We start from the raw sequence: 21,387 nt of genomic DNA on the forward strand, positions 1-21,387 counted from the left end.
TGGCGAACACCAAAGTTGTCAGGTAGTGTATATTTTTAACATAGTCTATACCTCTTGTATGCGGCAGTGCTGTTCTGTAGAGCAATAGCAGCCAATTCACACTGAACTATAAGGTCACTGCAGTACAGACAATGGCCAGCTTCACTGGGGCTTTGCCCATTTCGCCTCTCTGGGCAGTCTGTTCACCAACACAAACTGCTGCCTTTGCCATTCCTTTGGTCCTGTCTGAAACATGAGAGACAGAGACTCCGTACAGACAATCTGCTTTATCTGCCTTAACGTAGATTTCATTTTAAACTTTGCATTCTCTTGCCAGCTCCAGAGAAAATACCTAAACCTGTATTATCTTTTGTCATTCTACCTTTAAAATGCTTAGTGATAAAAAACCCTGTTCCTGTCTTGTGGCACTTTCATTTTGATCACTCCTCCCAGAGTACCAGGAGCTCCGCCTAGACAGATTTTTGCAGGGTCTTCCAGGAAACAGGGTTTGATCAGCTCTGGTGACCAGCTGGAGTGGTTCAGGCAGGGAAAGAGCACACATACCACTTTGTAGCTCGAAGCAGGTGCTTTTGAGAGGGCCGGATTAGCAGACTCAAGATGCTGTGTGCCCCAGCACCTCACTAGAACTAAGCCTTCTCTTTGAATTGAGACTGGATAGTAGAAATGAATTACCGAGAGCTTCCCAGTTCCATATCAACCGAGTAATTTATTCATAGTCATCGTCTTTTGCTTGCAGGGGGCTCCTTTCTCCAGGAGTGAGAACACGGCTGACTACCAGTAACCCACTGTGGTCAGAGAGAAGAGAAGCAGTGCAGAATTTTGTTCTTAGGAAATCAGAGGAAAGGTGTTATTATGCTGTGAACACAGGAGTGGGTAGAAGAAAACATGCCATCTGTTGGCAGCTCTGCCCCTGCAGACAGGGGTGGATTTTTTTAAAGGCAGGTAAATAATGGTATGAATTGTTTCTGAATAAAAGCCGAGGTTTTCAAAGAAAGAGCTGCAGCAGATGAACCCTCCATTGTGAATACCTCCTGTCAGAGAGTCACTTCACTTTGAGTAAGTCTTGCGGTAAATTTCCATTCACCGACTGGATAAGCATGCCTTTTAAAATTAGATTACTGATGTAAACATTTATGATTACAAATCTAAAATGTGCTATAAAGATTTATGGGGAAAGTAAAATCTCAATTTTGCTGTATACTCTATTATGCACTATATTATACACAGACGATAAATCACTTGGTATTTAAATATATTTATTTACCGAACAAATACCTATCTCAGAGGATTTATTCTTGTTTGTAAAATGTTCTGATAATCTGGCATGACAGATGCAGAGGAAGCAGTACTAAACATTTCTACAATCATTACTAAAATTGTCTACCAATTTCCTGCTCGTTTTCCTTATCTTTTTTTGCTTTAACATCTAAATTTCACTATTTGGTGCTAGACACTTTTTAATCTGGTCTTCTGTGTAAGATAAATACTTCTTTTTCCATAGTCGCCCACAAATTTCTCCTGCTAATGTCAGAATATACATCTCCAGGAAATGGTATTTGAATGTTAGTTACTAGATTACCATTCATATTTCATTTTTCTAACACTTGCATCCATGTTAGCGCTGTCTTAATTTTACTTCACTGGCCAGTTCTACTTAATGCCAGAGTGTCCTCTGCTGTACATAGCAAAAATAGCAATATATTACAGGTTCTTTCATTCATGATGATAAAAAGGCAGTGATTTGATGGAAAGAGTCTCTGTAAATATTTGTGCAGATTCTTACCTAAATTTCTCTGTTCAAAGCATTTTTGCAAAGTCCTTTCTTGTTCCGCAAAAATCATTCATCCTACAGATGATTTTGTAAATAGAATTCACATTTAAACCTCCTAACGCTCCCACCTTGCCCTCACCAATGTTTTATGTTTAAAGGGAAGGTTTCACTAAGAACCAATATTAGGAAGATTGTCTGAAAGTAATCTCTTGGGACATCTCCTCTGAATGCCAGACATGAAATAGAGAGAAAACTGTGTAAAGTTTTAAAAATATTCTATGGGGTTTTTTGTAGAACTAGCTTTCTGCTGTTTGGTGAGGACAAACTGGATGTGTAAAAGCTTCTAGGAATACTCCTTTTCAAGGGTGGATACCTAACCATTGCCAGCATGTCCCCAGAGTAAGCCATACGCATATTTTTCTAATGCACACATAATTGATAGAAATATTAAGAATACTATATAAACCCACATTAACTGCAGTCATAATTATTAGCTGCAGAAACAGGATTCAGGGCAGGAGTTAAGGTGGATAGTTCCTTGAAAATGTCAGTCACGTCAGGTGTTTTTCAAAAGAGCAGGAGGAAGGCTAGAAGTGCTCACATTAAGACTAGAATGTGACTCATGTTCAGCAGCATAGAGCACCTTCCATGCAAGGAAACCGACTCGGATCATTCAGCTTGAAAAAGGACTGAAGGTGATACAGTACAAAACCTATAGAAGAATGCAAAGAAGGTGAGCAGACCACCATGTTTGTACACTATTTCCACAACAGTAGAAGGAGCAAGCATCCAGTAGAGCTTTAAGGGAACAGGTTTGAAATGATGAAGAGACAACACTTTGGACATAATCTGTCATTGAACAGTAGAACTCTGCCATGTGACACTATAAATGCCAGAAATTAAAAAAAAAAAAAACAAACAGCATTTAAAAATGAGGCCAGACGCATCTATGGAGCATGTGTCCACCTGCAAATACGAAAATACTATGTACCCCGTGTCACACCGAGTTCCTCAACCCGATAGGTGAAAGAATCTGGTAGGCCCGGGCTGCCTTATTTGTGTCTGGGTTTTTATGTTATTTCCCAGGGCAAAACACGGATGTATCCGTATTTGTAGTAACAGCCCCTAACTCTGTTCCTGCTCGCTACATCCTCCCACAGCTAATCAGGAAAACTCCCCCACAGTCGCTTGGTAAGGTACGGTCGGCGCGCACAGAGTTGTGGGAGCGCGGCCCCCTGCAGCGGCCTGGGGCTGAAGGAAGCCATTACCGAGCAAGCCCCGCCTCCGGCCACCGACGGGCCCTGTCTCCCCGCGCCCGCCATAACGGCCCCGCCGCGGGGGCGCGCGAAGGCTGCTGGGAGAGGCGGGGGGGAGCGGCACGCGCCCGAGGGGTAGGAAGAGCTCCAAGTACCCGCCCGCCCCGCCTCGTTCTGGGCCCCGGCCGGAAGTGAGGGAGGAAGGAGGAGGGGGGCGGGGCCGGGCGGCGCTCCGGCAGGGTCGGCCGCCGCCATTTTGTTAGCGGCGGGCTGCCGGGGCGCGCGGAAGTGGCGGCAGGCGAGGCGGGAAGGGACGGGGCTCGCCCGGCTCCTCCCCCGCTGGGGCGGAGAGGCGGGGACTGAGCGCGGCCGAGCCGAGCTAAGCCAGGCCGGGCTGGTGGGGGCGGCGGCAGCAGCGACGGGGCCGAGGTGAACGCGGCCCAGTTATGTCGGCTTTCTCGGAGGCGGCGCTGGAGCGGAAGCTGTCGGAGCTGAGCAACTCGCAGCAGAGCGTGCAGACCCTGAGCCTCTGGCTCATCCACCACCGCAAGCACTCGGCGCTCATCGTCAGCGTGTGGGAGCGGGAGCTGCGGAAAGGTGAGGCTGGCACCGCCGCTGGGCCTCTTCCCGCCTGCGGGTACCGGGTGGGGCCTTCCTCGGGGCGGCGGGTCGGGGGGAGGTGGCGGCCGGTGAGGCCGCGGTAGGAGGAGGCCGCCGTCGGGTGTGCGGCTACTGAGGAGAGTGATGGTAGGATTCCTCGGCCTGCCGAGCTGGGGAAGGAGGGAGGGAGAGAAGGGAGGGAGAGAAAGGAGGGAGGGTGGGCGGGCCGGCGGCCCCGGCGCCTGAAGGGAGCGGAGCTACTGTGGCAAGTGTTAAACCCCCGGTCTCGATTTCTTGATGACTGTGGACTGGGAGGCGCTTCTTTTCCCTCTTTTTTTTCCTCCAGTCCCCTGGCTCCTTTCTTCTCCTCCCTCCCCCGTTAGTGAGATGCCCCTGAGGAGGCTACTTCTTATGTTTTCCTTCCCCTCTTTGGAAAGGAGAGGGGAAAGTGGGAAAATGGAAGGAAGGCGGCAAGTATGGGGATTAGGGCTTTTTATTTTAATAGTGGTAGTTACGCCTTATCCAAGACGACCCTTTGTAGGTACTTTCATCATCTATAGCGGTGGTTGGCAGTAACACTATTGGAGTTTCCTGACAGAATGGCTTTGTCCACTTATTCGTGTAGGGCAACTGAGTATGCAAATACTCTGGGGAAAGAGCAATTTAATGTGTCCAAAGTGTTTTTTAATTCCTTTTTGCCATATGGCTGCTACCGATGTTAGCATAATAAAGATATGTGTTTCTTTAGCTGTATTGAGTATTTGATGTTGAGTGTGCGGACTTAGATTTTTACATGTCTTTCCTTTTAACAGCAAAGAACTTGCAGCTATAGGCAGTGGTCATGGACTCAAAGGCAGAAATGGCATGTAAGATTTATTTGACCTAATTGAAAAATAACTGATCTTAAGTTGACTCATTTAAGAAAAAGAAAAATCACTTGCTAGAACTCTGCCTTGCTGTAGGAAATGTTATTATCTTCCAGTAATTTCCTTTGGAGCCCCAATAATATGTGGATGTTTTGTGGCGAAAGTGGAAGGCTAGATTTTTAAGTGGAGACAAAAAGTAGTACTAAACCATTACAGGGCCTATGAAAGAGAAACCACTCCCTTAGTTTCGCATAGTGAAGAGGAATAGTTGACTTGCAGAAATTATGTGTAACAGAATACAAAGAGAGTGTGTCTGGTTCACAGCTACCTCATGGTTAGGGGGCATAACTTCATAGCAAATGGACTCAACCACCCTTAAAATAAAAATCTTGAGTATGAAGTAATACTAATGTTTATAGTATAGCATGAAAATATGTTTTTATAAGCTGTAAGTTTTCACATGGCTACTGTATATTTGTTTAAAATATGCTTTTTGTGTGACTTTTTTTGAACTTCCAAGCATGAGTTAAATTCTTTTTTTCTGTTGCCTAAAGAAAGACCTATTTGGTGGCATGTTTCATCTTCTGAAATAAACATATTTTTACTATATGCTTGTTACAAGCTTGCTTTCTTGTTCTGAGAACAAATGAATAGATCTCCCATCTGCATCTGAAACAAACATTTCATGTTTCTGGGCCTTCTAAACAAACAACTTGAATATTTAGTGTTCTGAATGATATCAAAAAGTGTCTTAAACTAATTGGCATGCAGCCAGAGGTTTGGTTGTTTGTCTTAATTAACATGCACAATACCAATTCATAAGAATCTATACTATTAATGGTCGATTCTTAACTTTACTATTAGCCTAATTTTCCTGTTTTGCTGTTTGACGAATTAGAGAATTTAAATGTTTGAAACATGGGCTACGTGTTTGAAGGTGGCATTGAGAGGCAAGGATAATGATCATCTTAACTCATGCTTTGCTTTTTCTCAGCTTTCAATGTCTGGCTTCCACTTTTAAGTCTGTTTTGAGTTTGTAGCTTGGGAGCTTCTGATGATAATTGGTTTTATCTTCATTTTGTTGGAAGTTGTCATCATCTATTTCAGAGTTAGATTTTTCTGGTGACTTCTTTTTGGAAGCCAACCTTCAAGGGTATATGAAAAGCATAAGATAGTCTACCTCCAGTAGGAATGAGTTAGTTGCTTTCAAGATCCTGCACCTTTTCTTCTGGGCTTTTAGGCCTTATGTGAAGTATTTCCTCTTTTCGTATGTTTCTCATAGTTAAGATACGCATGATGTATTTTAATTTTCTATCTCTGATAGTAGTACCTGAGCTTCATAAATGCTAGCTTACATTGACATGGCACTAACTTTTTGCTAATTGCAGCACATAATTGTAGGGCAGTCCCTGATCCCTAAAGGGTGGATTTAGTGGTCTAAGCAGACCACTAAAGACCACTGAAAGATGAGAAGGAAAACCAGTGTGCTGTGGTGAAGTGACTTGTATAAAACAACACAAAGCAGAACACTGGCAATTAGGCCACAAGGGCAGTAGGTTTAAGGCTCCTGACTTGCCTACCATCCAAGCCATAGAAACATGATTTCTCTCCTATGTGAGAGGAAATTGATCTCTATTTGGGGAATATGGACACAAAAACTACTGGCATTGTCTGCTGCTATTGCTAGCCACTAGTGTCCTGGAACTGAAAATTGAACCTTGCCTTTCTGAATTTTATTTCCTTTCATTGTATCCTTTTTTTATTGTCACCCCTGTCTGCAGACCTTCCTTTCAGCCTACTCCCTTTCAGGCTCGTGGAGCATTGTGTAACCGAGTTGAACACAATACAGCATGATAACTACAATTTTTTCTGGATGCTTTCAGTTTTGGTAAAAGGTCCTGTGCATCAGATCAGCTTGTATGAGCTTTTCTGAAGATGTCTTTAGTTATTCATGAAAACAAGTGATAGGATCTCAGCCCTTTTGTTCCTAAATGTTTGGTTTTGATTTTTTTTTTTTAATAGTCTTTTCTTTATATCATGTTGGAGTACAGGTGAAGAGGCAGCTTTTCAAATAGTTATATGCGTAAGTATATAATTTAGGCAAAATAAAATCTTAGTCCCTTTCTGTTTACTTGGATTCATTGGTAGGTCCCATATTAGGACATCTCTACAGATCATCAGTTTCATACACCCTCATCTACAGGTTTTCTACAGTTGAACTTTCATTGAGTCTTTTGGTGAACTCTTGTAGTTAGACGTAAACTTGCAGAATGGTCAAAACTTGCAGGTCTTTGTTATCAATGTGGAGCAGTTATGGAACACTGGGTTAGTCTTGCAGAAGTCCAGTGTTGCTTAAGTTGTATAAAGACAGTTGGTGTAACTCTTGATTACTGAAGGAACGTGCATATATACTTTTTCCCTAATACTACCCTAACTTTTAAATGTAGTTTTAAAAATACTGGCATGTAGAATTCATAGGGTCATTCTTAGAAAGAAACAAAAAAAAATGGAGGAAAGGTAGTATAATGTATTCTAAAATAAACTGTATTTTGAAAGTTTTGATAACCCTGAATTGTCCAGACACTCCTAGTAACTGTCACAAATATTTAAGGGAAGGATGTCTTCTTAAACAACCAGTATTTTGATGAAATTATGGTAAGGAGTTGCGTGTCATATGCTTCAAGAGACTGAGTGTAGAGACATGCTGTTTACTGACTGACCTCAAATATGTGCTAATGGAAAATGTATGGATGAACTGTGCCTCTGGGTGGGTCTGTGGCAGAGCTGGTGCTCTGCCCGGGCTATTAAGCATTCCTGATTCTGCATCTGTGTAAAAACACTCAGGTGTCACTCCAGGTACTCCACATGTTACTGTATGCAGTGGTTTTTTTCCACTATCTATTACTATGATTAGTGGAGAATAGATTCTGTAGTTCATTGATGTTTTGTCCCCTGATGAGTAAAAATAATGAGAGAAGATTAATAGAAGGCCTTTAATTTAAATGATAACTATAATGAAGTAACAGAGATATCTCCTGTTACGACAGATAAGCAGAGGTCTACAGTGACAACAGAACAGCTCATTTTCTACTCTGCTGTTGGTTAAATGTCTTTAAATATTTCTGATACCATTTTGCAGACAGTATCTTGTGCTGTGCTGCTGCTGAAAATCCAGTAAAATGAATAATTAGTTTTGAAATAGAGGAATTCCCTGATGGAAAGCTGGTACTGGTGCAAGGCAGACTGCGAGGACAGTATCACCCCTTTAGGCCGCTGCCTGTGTTAGCGCTGGCTTATGCTGATCATGAGTCTGCATTCTTTCGGATTTTGCAGTTGATTTATAGAATAAGTAATTTGGTGGGGCTACTTTTTCCCTACTTTGTTTGTAGTAAATGTTTTACTAACATGAGAATCCTAGGCAGTTTGGATTTTTATTCTAGAAAGGTGGGGCTTTTTTCTTGGTACTTGTAATATGGCAGGTTCGTGATTGCTTCGGAGTAACTTGTGTGGATTATTTTGTGATAATGGTGCCACAAAATCTAATTATTTTCCAGAGACTTATTGAGGGGGGGTTAGAGAGAATTTTTTAAAGGCTTGCAAAGTGTGCTGAGGGAAATGGTCCTACTTCAGATGTATGAAATGTAACACTCAAAGTTAAATAGTTAATTACTTAGTAGTCATAAGCTTACTCAGTATTTGAATAGTACTAATTAACTGTAATATGAATACATTAGTCATTCCCAAAATGGAACTGATGGGCCTGTTACAACTATTTAATTTCGTGTATTCATAAAGGCATTAACTTAAGGGCCTTTTAAAAATAAGGAGTGGCATTACACATAAAACTTTGTTGTGTGAGCCTGTAGCCACTGAGTAGCTGCTGAGAAAACCCTTAGGGACCCCCTTCAAAAGGCTCTTCTGAGATGGAGGATCTCTGTTGAGACTTTTTTGTTATTTACGAATCAGGTACATTCTCTATCTCTTGCTCCCTGTTTTCAGGTTTCTGTGCAACTGTAAAGGTTTGCTGATTGTGCATTTTGTTTTGAAATGAAAAATTTCAATTCTGTAATTCAAAGCATCAGCCTTCAAGGGTGAATTGTGAGCACTTGTTCAGTAGGCTCCGTGTGATATTTGCTATACTGGGTTGAAACGTGTCCAGTTTAAAAGGGACAAAAACATGAAATAAAATAGCTAAATGTTTGAGTTTTGAAATAAAAAGTCCCATATTACCAACTCCAGTTAGTTGTCTGTATTACCTTCCTTTCCTGTCAACTCATTTTCTGTTAGCTTTTTCAAGTCCAGCTCTGTCACTTGTTAGGTATTTATATCCTAGTGATATTTTAATAGGTGTCCTGTTGTATCTTTAAACTTAATTTCAGATTCAGGTATCTGTTTTCTCAGAGCCTGACATGGCATCTCATAGATAGTCAGTCTCAGAAACACCACCCTGTCCTTCTTCCCTTAATCACTTGACCTCTCATTTTGGCTGTCATCTGTCCCCCACCTGCATCACATTGATCGTTGTCTTTGCTGCAAAGATTTTCTAGGTTAGCAGAGCCATTCTATATTGTCTTTAAGACAGCTACAATTGTATAAGTACACCTGGGCTACTGGAGAGAGACACATTTTTAGCGCTTGACTCAGCCAGTTTACCTGGTGTGCCAATTTATTATGCTTGAACTTTTTTGTTTGTCTTGGGGTGATTCAGTGATCAGTGATACAAGTCATTCAGTGATATAAGTAGCAACTAATTTTGCTTATTTAGGGCTGTTTGTCAACAACTTCTGCTGTTGGGACATCTGCTAGTTTGGGTCCTCGCTCCTTATAGCTGCTGGCATTAATGCATTGCGTTTTTCTGAAGCTAGTGGCTGTTGTGGCAGTTGCTCAGTGCTGCTGAAAATTGGAAGATAGAAGATTCTAGTAGGCAAATTGAGAAGGCCTAGCAACATTGAAGCTGGATTTGAAAGCTGTACTACACCTGAATTACTCTGGTATTCAGTCAACTGCTTTGAAACAGAACCACAGCCAAAAGTGGTGGAAATATATTGCCTTGCAGATGTGAAGTGCATTTCAGGAAACAAGTTCCCGATTTAAAGCAAGTATTTCCTGTACTATTTAGTGTAGTTTTTCTGCCAAGAGAAAGAATCTTTCACTGCTTATCTGCATGAATCTTCTGGTGTGTGCAAAGAGGTTTGAATATCAACAGCAGTCAAAACTTCAGAGAATAATAGAATGGTTCGGGTTGGAAGGGACCAACCCCCCCTGCCATGAGCAGAGACACCTCCCTCTAGACCAGGTTGCTCAAAGCCCCATTCAGCCTGGGCTTGAACATCTGCAGGGATGGGGCATCCACAACTTCTCTGGGCAACCTGTTCCAGTGCCTCACCACCCTCACAGTGAAGAAATTTCTTCCTGATATCTAATTGAAATCTCCCCTCTTTCAGTTTATAGCCATTACCCATTGCCCTATCCCTACACTCCTGCTAAAGAGTCCCTCCCCATCTCTCCTGTAGGCCCCCTGTAGGTATTGGAAAGTCACTATAAGGTTTCGTGGAGCCTTCTCTTCTCCAGGCTGAACAACCCCAACTCCCTCAGCCTGTCTTCATAGGAGAGGTGCTCCAGCCCTTTGATCATCTTTGTGGGCCTCCGCTGGACTTGTTTCAACATGTTCACATGAACATGAGTTGAGTCAAGTCAGAGAAACATACTTGCTACATACCTGATTTACAAAATGACCTATGGTCAGGAGGAACAGATTAGCCATGTAAGAATCTTTCATTTAAAACAGTCACATTTGGATGTGTAATCCAGTTTGACTGGTTGAATCTCTAGTAATAGTCTTGAGAGAATGCAGTGTGTACAAATCTATATTCATTTGTTGCTGTACCACTCGTGTCCTAGTGTCTATCCTGTACCTGCCTGTCTTTCACCATTCTGCTTTTAATTACTTCAGTGTCTTTTTCCTATCCTAAAACTATTGTTCCTGTTGATTCATATCCATCTTGGCATTGTACTGGCCAGGCAATGAAAGGAATGAGTTTGTTTCATGTGTTCAGGTGATATGCTGTAAGTTCATGATATACTAAGTGCAGTGGGAAGCTTCTGCAGAGGAATTATGTTGATATGGTTTCCTTGGTTTGTGACCAACTTTCTCGCATCCCAGTGGTAATATGATGCTGATGTCCTCTTTCCCAGCAGTGGCTTTATGCGCTGTTCCCTTTGTCTGTTAGCCTCCACACTCAAAGTCAGGATACTTGGACCCTCAAACCTTGAACACACATTTTGTGGGAAATCTCATTCCCCTCTAAAAAGGAAACACGGCAGTTCTCAAACCTTGGTAAAATTCGCCAGGGGAATTAGGTGACTGTGCAACGTTGAACACGTAATTTAACTCTTTCATAACAGAAGGTTAATAAAGTTTCAGTGCTAATGGTACAATGTGCCTGCTATGGATTATATCATGTTTGAATTGTCCTTTCTGGTGGTAGACTCTCAAGTGACTTTTTACAGATATTCTTTCAATCACATTACCAAAGATACTGCCCTTCATCAGCTTGCAGAAAAACTCTGGTTAGCTCTCAGTGTGAAGGATCAGTGATCTTGCACTCAAGTTTTAGTGCTGCTTGATTGGAAAAGATGAGTTGCATCTTGTAATAAGAAGCTTGGAGGCTTATCAGATGTTTACAAAGATGTCATGTAACTTCTTATGCAAAGGTGTGAAGCATGCTATGACACAGGAAGTGTCCCAGGGATTTTGGGAGAACTACTGACACTCATATACTGTACTACATGTATGTAGACTAATGTAATTCAAAAGCAATTGAGCCAGATCTTTATTTAAATCCATATTAGAGGACTTTAGTAAAAAAGCAGCCGTTCAGTGCTGATAACGTTTGTGGGATTTTTAACCTACTGATGTTCAAAACTTCTTGTTAAATGGTATTTTCATTGAAGGACAGTTGGCATAGCAGAGCCGGCCTATAGAAGGTTAAAGCCTGATCTAACACATCCAGGTGGGTCAGTATTCTATGCGCTTGAATTGGGATGTAAATGAAATCCCTTATGCCTGTTTCTCTGTAGTTTCTTCCCCTATGTCTAAGACAGCAGGTATCTTTCAGCTCTAGGGAAGATGTGTAGAACAGCATGAAACTAACAGACATGTTTCTTGCACTCTTCATGGGAGCTCAGTTTCCAATGCCAGGAGGTAAATGTGCAGAAAACAAATATGGGTGATTATGCTGGCTTTGATTGCCAGAGTTGACCTCAGTAAAAATAGCATGCTTACTGCCTTCCGAGGTACAATGCTAGAGCTTCTTGCACAAAAGTGGTGGCTCTTCAGTGTTGGAGTTCTCTAAGTATTTTGGAATCAAGCACACAATGTCAGGGCTTCAATATTGGACTGGTAGAGAACCAGGAATACCCAGGCCAGGCTAACAAGTATGTGTTCCTAAGAAGTATAGATTGCAGAAAACTAAGGCTTCATAATGAGGATGCTGTGTCCCTCCACCTTAGATGCCTGATTGTGCTCTTTGCAGGTGAAATACCATGAATACCAGCAGAGTACAAATTGGCATTTAAATATGTCAGATTTTTAGGAAGAATTAGTTTCAATTGCAAGGTGCCAATCCCAGTTAGTCTCACTGTGGATGCTTTGAGAGTAATCTGCTTAATATGGCCCTTATACCAGCCAACACCATTGACCTGTTAAAATATTTCAGAATCCAGCACTCCAGGGAGGTGCTTTGGTGGGTAAATGTGACTGAAACAAGCAGAAGAGCAAACACTGCACAAAGCTTCTTAAAAGATGACTCAGTCCAACATGGAGGCCTTCTTAGGAGTTTTGTGTTTGCAGACTGTACTTTTAGTGTACCAGAGATACTGTAGGCTAGCTGCTTCTAACACTGCACACTCTGGGAGCATGTGCTTTTCAGATCCTTCCTTAGCCTAAGATCATACCTTTTTTCTTTCGTTTTCTTCTGACAGGAAGAGTGCTTTTTACTAATAACCTTGCCAAGCCTTGAGGACACTTTTTGTTTAAATAGTCTAATTATTCTTTGATCCATTTTGGCGATCTGAGGTATATCAAAGCCCAGAGCTGAAAAGTTAAGTGTCACTGTTACTGAAGAGAGATGCTTTAAACAGATAATTTTTTTCAGAACAGATCTATCTAGTTTGGAATTTAATTTTATATTTCAGACTTCACTAGTCAATTTGTAGTCAGAAGAGCTCAGATTTGAGAACCTCAGTTGCTGCAGGTTACGTTGCACTTTAGTCTCATATGTAAGAGAAGTAGAGAGGTAGTAAGGCAGAAAGGTAGTAGGCCAGTATGTAACTCTCAAAGATTTGTGAAGTAAAATTGAATGCTTCTTGAGAGTAGGCATACTTTTTAGCTTTGGGATTTTGTGCAGAGCGTTCTTACAACAGAAAGAATTAAATTTTACTTCACAATATTCTTTGTGAACATACAGGTAGAATATTAGTTGACTTTCTGAAGTCACAGAGAGCTTAGTAGTGTTTTTAAGATTTTTGTTCATTAAATGCAACTTTGTTTCTGCTGAAAAGGTAATACTAGAGGAAATAAGCTTGAATATGACTTTCTGGGATTTTGCATGCCTTTTTCCAAATACAGTATATCGATCTGTTTACTGTAGTGAACAGATGAAGTCCAGACTTTGTGAGAATAAACATTGCCTGACTTCATGGTACTGCCTACATCTCCTCTCTCTATACCAGCTCAGTTACTTTGGTTTGGTTACTTGTTGGAAACAATAAAGTTGATGTCTGAAACAAATCAGTTACACCTCTGAGAATTAAAATGTGACTTTTTTTTTTTTCCTGTGAAATGGATGGGTAAGAACCTATCCTGCATGCAGTTCAGAGGATGTAGTACGGGTAACAGTCTGCTTTGTTACATTTTGAGTCCTAATTCTGGGCTCATCTAAGAAATGGGGAGGGCAGGATCATATTTGGTAAATGCTAATTAATTTTGGTACATCCATGAGACAAGACGTGTTTTTGAAGGGTACCGCTTTGAATAATTCAAAGCTTTCTCTGTGTCAGAACTGTGATTTACCTGAAACATAGGTAGGATATGTATTGCTATATTGTCAGTTAGTTTTTAATACAGAAATTAGGTAGCATAAATCTATAAAGTCTACATTTTAGTTTATTCAGTTTTTGACCCAAATAGATTCATTTCCTGGATGTTGCATGTAGTGACTTCAGTGTTTGGAGCAGATTTCTAATAGACCCAACTTGTGTCCAGCACTTCCAAACTAATTATTTTTTGCCAGTTTTTATTGCCATGATTCTAAGAGATAGGTGCATTTTTACTTTCAATGCAGGTTCCCCACCCACGCCCCAACTTAATCCAGAACTCTCTTAACTTGTTGGATATGTCTGTCCAAGAGGATGGGAAAAATTCAATACTTCAAGGAAAAATCCTTCAGAGGAGTCTTTTTACAGTGCAAACTTACTCTTAAAAACATTTCCTTAGAATAGAAGCATATTGACATTGAATTTTCTGTTTGTATGTGAGGTGGTAGTTCTTCGTGTTTGAGAGGTTGGGATTGAAATTAGCAAAATCAAATCATATTGGGAACTAAGCATGAGTTTTAAGAAATCCTAGATTGGCTTTAATGCAGTGCTGCTTTCCTCGAGAAGGCAGAAAAAACTTAAATCATGCCTTTCAAGAGAATCCTCTTTTTAAACTCTGAGCATACATACTGAATCTGTTTAGTGATAATGGGTATTTAAAGTTTTTTCTGGTGTTAAGACAAGGTTGGGTGTTACAATAAGAGTTGCAGCTCTGAGAAACCTCTAGACTAATGAAGGTTAGATGCAGAGTGATGGTAAATGAAAATAACCTGAGTAGGAACACTTAAAAAACACAGAATACATTTACAAAAGCAATTTATAAATTGTAAGCTTGTAATATATTGCACAGTAATGGGAATAGAATAAAATGCTTATGATGCTTGGAGAAGAGATGCACCGCAGCGGCCTGAAAGGGATTTTTGAAAATGTTTTCTTGATATTACAGCTGCAGGCACATGAGTGTTTTAATGATTAGGAGATGAGGGAGGGAAGTTTCACAGTGATGTGGAGAGGTTGACTAGGGATTGACTGTTCAGTTAGCTCAAATACAGGAATGAGGGATGGTTATATAAGGCTGAAATTCCAACTGAGAGGAGGAGGTTCATCACATGAATGATTGTGGATCTCTGAAGCTCCTCATCAGAGGACTTCATGGGTGTAAGAAAATTATGCAGGCTCTAAAGGGAAGTTGAAGTATATGGAAGAAATCCATGAAGGCTGCCGAACAGACAAATTGCATCAGGCTCAGGAAAACACCTGAAAATAGTTGGGGCCTGAACATTTTTGGAATATCATGTTATTTTTCTCTTTATTTTTGGAGATGGGGCTAGAGGGATCTTGTGTTATTATGAAGGAGGAAGAATCTGAGCAAAGTGTTATAGCAGAAGAGAGAAGAAAAGCCCATGGGTGACCAAAGCCTTTTCATGTTTCTAAATAAAAAATTTGAGTGAAATGTTGTAAGCAGTAATGAGACTAGGAAAAACGTGAGAATTGCTTTTTCTGTGTTTAGTACAAATGTGCATAAATAGGTATTTGTTGCAGAAACTAAAATTTCTAATTATTCTTGTTTATTCTAATTATTCTTCATTAGCAAAACCAAATAGGAAGCTGACATTCCTGTACTTGGCCAATGATGTCATACAGAACAGCAAGAGGAAAGGACCAGAATTTACGAAAGACTTTGCTCCAGTAATAGTGGAGGCTTTTAAGCATGTTTCAAGGTACAGTAAATTTCCACGCAGTGTCCTTCATCATACTGTATTTGAGGGGGCTTCAGAGAAGTCCTTAGTTCATCTCTTCTGACACAGCTAGTCCTTGTGTGCTATTTCTGTATTTGCAGTCTTGTTAATTTGTTCAATGTTCTTTTGATCTTGGATAGTCCTAATGCTGTTGAATGAAGTTATGTAGTGAATTCATCTGTATTGAGTCTCTTTTGCTTTAAAAAGCTGTTAGCTATGCTTAATTTAAGACTTGCTTTCAGTCAGCGTTTGTATGATACAGCAGTTTGATGTGTTTCATTAGTAGTATTGCATGATTTGTTTTTTCCCAGCAGCCATTCCTTTTGTTGCATGAGGGTGCAAGAGTCTTGATACAGAATTATTTTCACATGGTGCACAGCTACTGAAGCAAGACAAACCTATTTGCAGTGTTTGTCTAATAGGGTTAGAGACCTATAGATCTATGAGTTGAGAACAACCAAAGAGAGAATTGGGTGTTGGCCTTTTTTTATGTGCTTGCTAAGACATCTTTAACTGATCTTTGCTTTCTTTTCTTTAAAATGTAATTTTGTTATTTTCTGAGATTCATTGACTTCTGATACTTTGATATTGATAAAGTATGCCAAGGTCTTTCTGTGAAAGGTAATCATGCGGCAGTGCTGTACTTTTACCTTGTGCTGATTTTTGCTTTTTTTCTTGTAACAGTGAGACGGATGAGAGTTGTAAGAAGCACCTTGGTCGAGTGCTCTCTATCTGGGAAGAAAGGTCTGTTTATGAAAATGATGTATTAGAACAACTTAGGCAAGCTTTGTGTAAGTATTTTGTATGTGTATGAATATTCGGTCTCTTGTTTGAAATATTATTTCTTTGACTCCTATTTGTTTTCATTTAGATGGAGACAGAAAGGTGAGGAAGCGCACATATGAACAGATAAAAGTTGATGAAAACAACTGCTCACCTCGAAGTTCTCCCACTGACCCTCCACAGGTAAGAGCATGTTTATAAAATTCTGTATTTGCATATGGTTTCATATAGAGTTTTTCATTTACTCCTGGTTTTGAATGGTCTCTGTGTTTTTTAATGAGGTGCTGTTTCTGAGCAAGGCTGACAATACCTGAAACTTTCCTTCGCAGTATTTCAAGTTAGAAGTGGACCTAAGAAGTTGAGCATGCTGTAACTTTAGTCAGTTTGGCACTAAACCAGAGTGTGTGAACTGTATATCCAGCTTTGTCCACCTCAGGATTTCAGCATTAGTTTCTACAATGTTTTAAGTTCTCATTTGTTTTCTGGGGTGGTAACTAGTAGCACATGTGTTAAAGTATGATTGTTAATGCTTTATCAGTAAAATATATTTCAATGTTGCAGTCCTGAAGGTTGGGAAAAGTTCTTATCTATCTTGCGTTGTTATGGCTTTTATAGTTCTTGTGGGTTTTTTGTTATAGTACTGCCCCATCTCAAAAGGTTTTTTGTTATGGGAAGGAATGACTGTTATCAAATAATCACAATTTACTATGTTTCCCTGTAACAGACGTCTGAGCTTCTAGGAAAATCAGCTGTACTTCCAAAAGAAGTGCACTGATCTAGTCTGATGCAGTAGTGAAGCAAAGCTACAAGAAAAATAATTTCAAAAAAGTATAGTAAAATAAAAGGTACTGTAAAATAATCGCTACTGTTAAAAAGAAAAGATTTACAAGTAGTCCTATACCAAGAATTTAAATGAAAAATCTATTTTAAGAAGGTGACCTTTAAAACTAGGAACACTGTGTTGTTGTGAGAATTAATGGCTTAGTTTTGTTTTATTTTCAGTCTGAGAAGGGATAGAATGTTGCCATAATGCTGATATCATAAATGCTTTTAAAATTACTGTCAAATTGATTTCATAAGCTTATTGTGAGATACTGTTTTGTACTAGGATCTGTGTATTTAAACTAGTTCTTAATCTTGCATGCTTTTTTCAGACTACAGATCTTATTAGAGCATTACAAGAACTAGAAAACGCTGCCTCTGGGGATGCAGCAGTTCATCAGAGAATAGCTTCTTTGCCTATAGAGGTCCAAGATGTGTCCCTGTTAGACAGAATAACAGGTGAGGGTTGGGGATCCAGTAACTGAAACACTGCTCTGAGAATTTCACCATATATAATGAAATCGTGCTTTACTTGTTTTTTTCTGCTTGCTTTTTAGATAAGGAATCTGGAGAGCAACTTTCCAAAATGGTAGATGATGCATGTATGTTGCTGGCGGATTACAATGGCAGGTTGGCAGCTGAAATAGATGATAGAAAACAGCTAACTCGAATGTTGTCGGACTTTCTCCGATGTCAAAAAGAATTCCTTGCAGAGAAAGAGCATAAGCTGGAAGTGCGTAATGTTTTGTTTTAGTCCATTCTTCACTAAAGCTTGTTCTTGCAAATGTTTTTAGTTTGCCTAAACAATTTTTCTCTCCAAGGGTAAATATTTAATTGCCTCTGTTAGGTCTTTGCTTCCAGCATGTTTTTAATGAGGTTTTTTTTTTTTTGTTCTAGTGTTCTAAATCTGTTAAACCAGCTCATTACATTAGGTAATGTTACAACTGTAATCACTTTGGTGTCTTTTCTTTCTCTTTTTTAACCTATTCAGTCTTCATTATAGTTGTACAGACTTAGTTTTAGTAGTGCAGATAGAAATTCTTAACCTGAATGGTACAAACTTAATTCTTCAGAGAGTAATTTTTTCTTTTTCATTCATTGTTGTAAGTCTTACTTACATATTACATTGTAATATCCTTTTTGTGAATAGAATGATCTTTCTGGTTGTTGTAGGTTTGTAAAGCCACTTAAAGGGTAAGAGTTTAATTACTGGTTTCAGCACAGCTTTTTTTAAGCTGACTGAAGCATCCATTAAACCCAGTAAAATATAGTGTTAGGTTCTACAGCCTCTCACACAGCTGATTAGCAGTATTTGTAGCACTAGCACCATTAGACAAGACAAATTAATAAAAGAAGGATGCAGAGTGAGCAGTTCATCACGAGCAACTCATCCCCTAAATTATTCCATTCTTCACTATTCCCAGTTATCCGTTTTCCTTTCCTACCACGTAGTACTGTCAAACCTCCTGTTGAACATCCCATGTATCCTAAATAGGTCCATAATTTTGTGTCCGTTGCTTCTCGGATCCCTTGTCTCAGCTTTGGTGTTACAGTAATAGAACAGAAGCTGCATCCTTTTGCAAGGGGAGATAATAGAGGCGTTGCAGTGCCTGCAGCATATTCGTGTAGTCCTTACATGGTGCACAAATTAATTGCTCTTCAGGTTTCATATTATACAGACCTGTCAAGAACGTTTTCTTCACTCTATGGTCTCTTTACCTTTTTATAACTTCATAACTTGAGTTCAGATTTTGTGGTGTCTTTGTCTGGGAAAATGCTTTTCACAAGGTATCTGAAGTGATCATTAAGATCAGTTTTATCATTCCTAGACTACTCTTACTTCCTGACTTCCTTCCTCTGGTCTGTGCCTCACAGAAAAAAAATTGATGAAGGTTCTTCCTATCGACTTCAGTGTGTTTATCCTGTGGAAAGAATATCAGCCAACTTCATGTAAGATAGATGGTGTGCACAGTAGAGTTGATTGCAGTAGCAGCTGATCCAGCAGCCCAATGGAATCTGGAGGATTAAAGAACAGGAAGCCTTAAGGTTTTAATCACCTGCCCTACCTTTCCTTTCTGTGTGTATTGTGTTTGAAGGAAAAGTTCCCACAGTACCAGTATGGGACCGATTGTCTTGAGACATTCGCTTCTTTTTATAGATCATTACTAGCAATTAGCCCCTGTTTAGGTATAGCAGACCACTGGACAGCGAGTTGCTCAAAGGGCAGTGACTTCGTCCTTCAGACAGATTTGTACTCCTGTTAAAACGAAAGAGCTCAATCAGAAATTACAAATGGAGTGCAGCTGTGAACAGATTCCACTCTTGCTGGTTGTTTTCAACAAATACAAAACAGTTTAATTTTCCAATATTTTTGGATCAAAGAGATCATAGGTGTAAGAGAAAGCAATTGTTTATTCCTAGGCTGTGATGGTTCTTAAAACTGGGTTTCTTGGCTGAATTATTTAAACTGTTAAAGTATCTCATTCTAGTACAGCACACTTCCAGTTTCAGACTGGTTTCAGGGGCCTGTCTTCAGTATCTGTAGCAATCTTGCTAAACAGATAAAGTCCTAGGATGTTGAGGTATACTGTTTTTACGCTGATCAGTGTGGAATAAATACAGGTTACTAATAAAGAACTGTGAGCCAAGCTGGTGTCAATCCAAGGTACTAATAAAGAGCTATGAGCCAAGAGATTGTAAAGAAAAGGACCTTAAAGTCAAGCTTCTGAACTTGTCTTAAGATGAGTGAAGTGACTTTATGCTGACTACCTGTAGTGCTTTTTGGCTTGGGAAGTGCAGCCTTATAAAAATTCTGAAGTTTTGGAATGTAAGATCAGGATACCTTCTATACTTTGTATAGGGCCAAGTGACTCAGTTTCTCTGCTTTGTTTTTTTAAAATGTTTATGGCTGTCTTCTGATGTAAGCAAATACCTGTAGCCAGATGTATTTGTTTTCTGAAGTAAGAACTCTGTTTTTACAGTTTTGGGAAATACCATACCTTGTTTGAAATAGCACTGGGAACAGGCTATCACCCAATTCTTTGAGAGTGTATTTCCTGAACTGTCTGTCCCTAGGTTTTTCCTGCTCAAATTAAATTTCTAGTGAAATTAATTTTTTCTAGGCAAGCTCATTTCCTTTGTTAGATTTCTAGCTGTTGACTTTTTTTTTAATATAACGTGGTCTCTGGGTTGTAACATAATAAGTTTTCATTTCTTTCTGAATTAGTGTCACCCATCTGTGAGTATATGGCTGAGATCCTACCAGGTATGATAAGAAACAAGTGTTTGTAATCTTAGTAGAATCTAGAAGTGTTACCTATTGTTGACCTGGTTTAACAGTATTAGAATTTGAATTCCCAGCAAATTCTTGCTAACTTTGAACTTTAAATGGGAGCTTTAGACCTAAATTTTCAGATTTTTTATCTTCTGAAGAAAATTTACAGGTAAGTAACTTTGAAAACCCAATCTTTCCATGAGTACTTTTAAAAAAGTAAGAGTTTCTCTAATAGGTATTTCTAAACAGTAATGCATGATTCCCATCAAGATCAAGGTAATGTATGCATTAAGTCTTGACAAGAAATGTTGACAACAGATAAATAATATGAGCTATCATGTCTGCATTAAAAGCTTGCTCTACTGCTTAGTAGGTGACTTTCGTAAGTCTGCTCTGGGTAAGTAGTGTCATCTTTAACTCTTAAACTGTTTTCTTTAACATCTGTCTAGCTTCTGTTGCAGGTGGTGGACATGGACCTATCTTCTAATGATGTCACCATCCATTAGTACACACATCCTGCTAAAAATAAATTTAAGAATCAAAATCTTGTATTGTCTGTTGTTTTTGAAAACGGAAGAGGAGAAATTCTGTAACTACTCATACCAAACCTCTATTTTCATCTATATTCTCACAAATGCTACTGAGTTTTTATCCAGTGTCATTCCTTTTTCTTGAAGATGAAAACTTTCACATGGTTATTCTGTAAAACTCACAAGTCCTTTCGGTTAAATCATTTGAAATTACAAATGCAGAAGTTGGGGTATCACTTGCATGGAAGCTGCCATTACCAAAAGGAGAGAGCTGTAAAAACAAGACTTCTGCTTTTTAACTTACACTCTAGTTCTTGGGTTTACGTGAACATCAGAAATGAGAAGTGATGGATGTAGAACTTGTCCTTCACAAGCACAATAAAGAACTTTCACTTTATTAATGTACATCTGTTTTACATTTTACGTAGGTGACAGATATACTTAGAGCCCCCCTCAAATTTAGGATTGTGCTAAAGAGCGTTTTCCCCTTCACTTTTATAAGTTTTAAAGTAGAATAAATATTTAAGGTTCAGTGTACTGTAGCTGTATCTGGAAACTTGTAAAGGTTTTATAGGTAGATATGATTCTGTCTGCTAGAGAAAATGGAACTTTTTTCAGAGCAGTTTTCATAGGAATCCTTCCCCCCCCTC

At 39.5% G+C, this 21,387-nt stretch overlaps 1 protein-coding gene across 3 annotated transcripts in view; it reads left to right on the top strand.

The window, feature by feature from the left end:
• Positions 1-3,249: 3,249 nt before the first annotated feature.
• Positions 3,250-21,387, top strand: part of RPRD1A (regulation of nuclear pre-mRNA domain containing 1A) — a 45,748-nt gene continuing 27,610 nt past the window's right edge. The window contains exons 1-7 of one of the 3 annotated variants that reach the window (XM_014938537.1): positions 3,250-3,624; positions 15,181-15,310; positions 16,013-16,119; positions 16,200-16,294; positions 17,266-17,392; positions 17,491-17,666; positions 20,669-21,035. In XM_014938537.1, coding sequence (XP_014794023.1) covers positions 3,474-3,624; positions 15,181-15,310; positions 16,013-16,119; positions 16,200-16,294; positions 17,266-17,392; positions 17,491-17,666; positions 20,669-20,713 — 831 coding nt within the window. In that variant the 5' untranslated portion in view covers positions 3,250-3,473 and the 3' untranslated portion in view covers positions 20,714-21,035. Of the gene's footprint in view, positions 3,625-15,180; positions 15,311-16,012; positions 16,120-16,199; positions 16,295-17,265; positions 17,393-17,490; positions 17,667-20,656; positions 21,036-21,387 lie in introns of those variants that run through there. The other 2 variants (XM_014938536.1, XM_014938535.1) reach the window with 2 other exon arrangements.

The sequence above is a fragment of the Calidris pugnax genome, unplaced genomic scaffold (genome assembly GCF_001431845.1).
Source record: "Calidris pugnax isolate Ruff unplaced genomic scaffold, ASM143184v1 scaffold13, whole genome shotgun sequence".
NCBI lineage: Eukaryota > Metazoa > Chordata > Aves > Charadriiformes > Scolopacidae > Calidris > Calidris pugnax.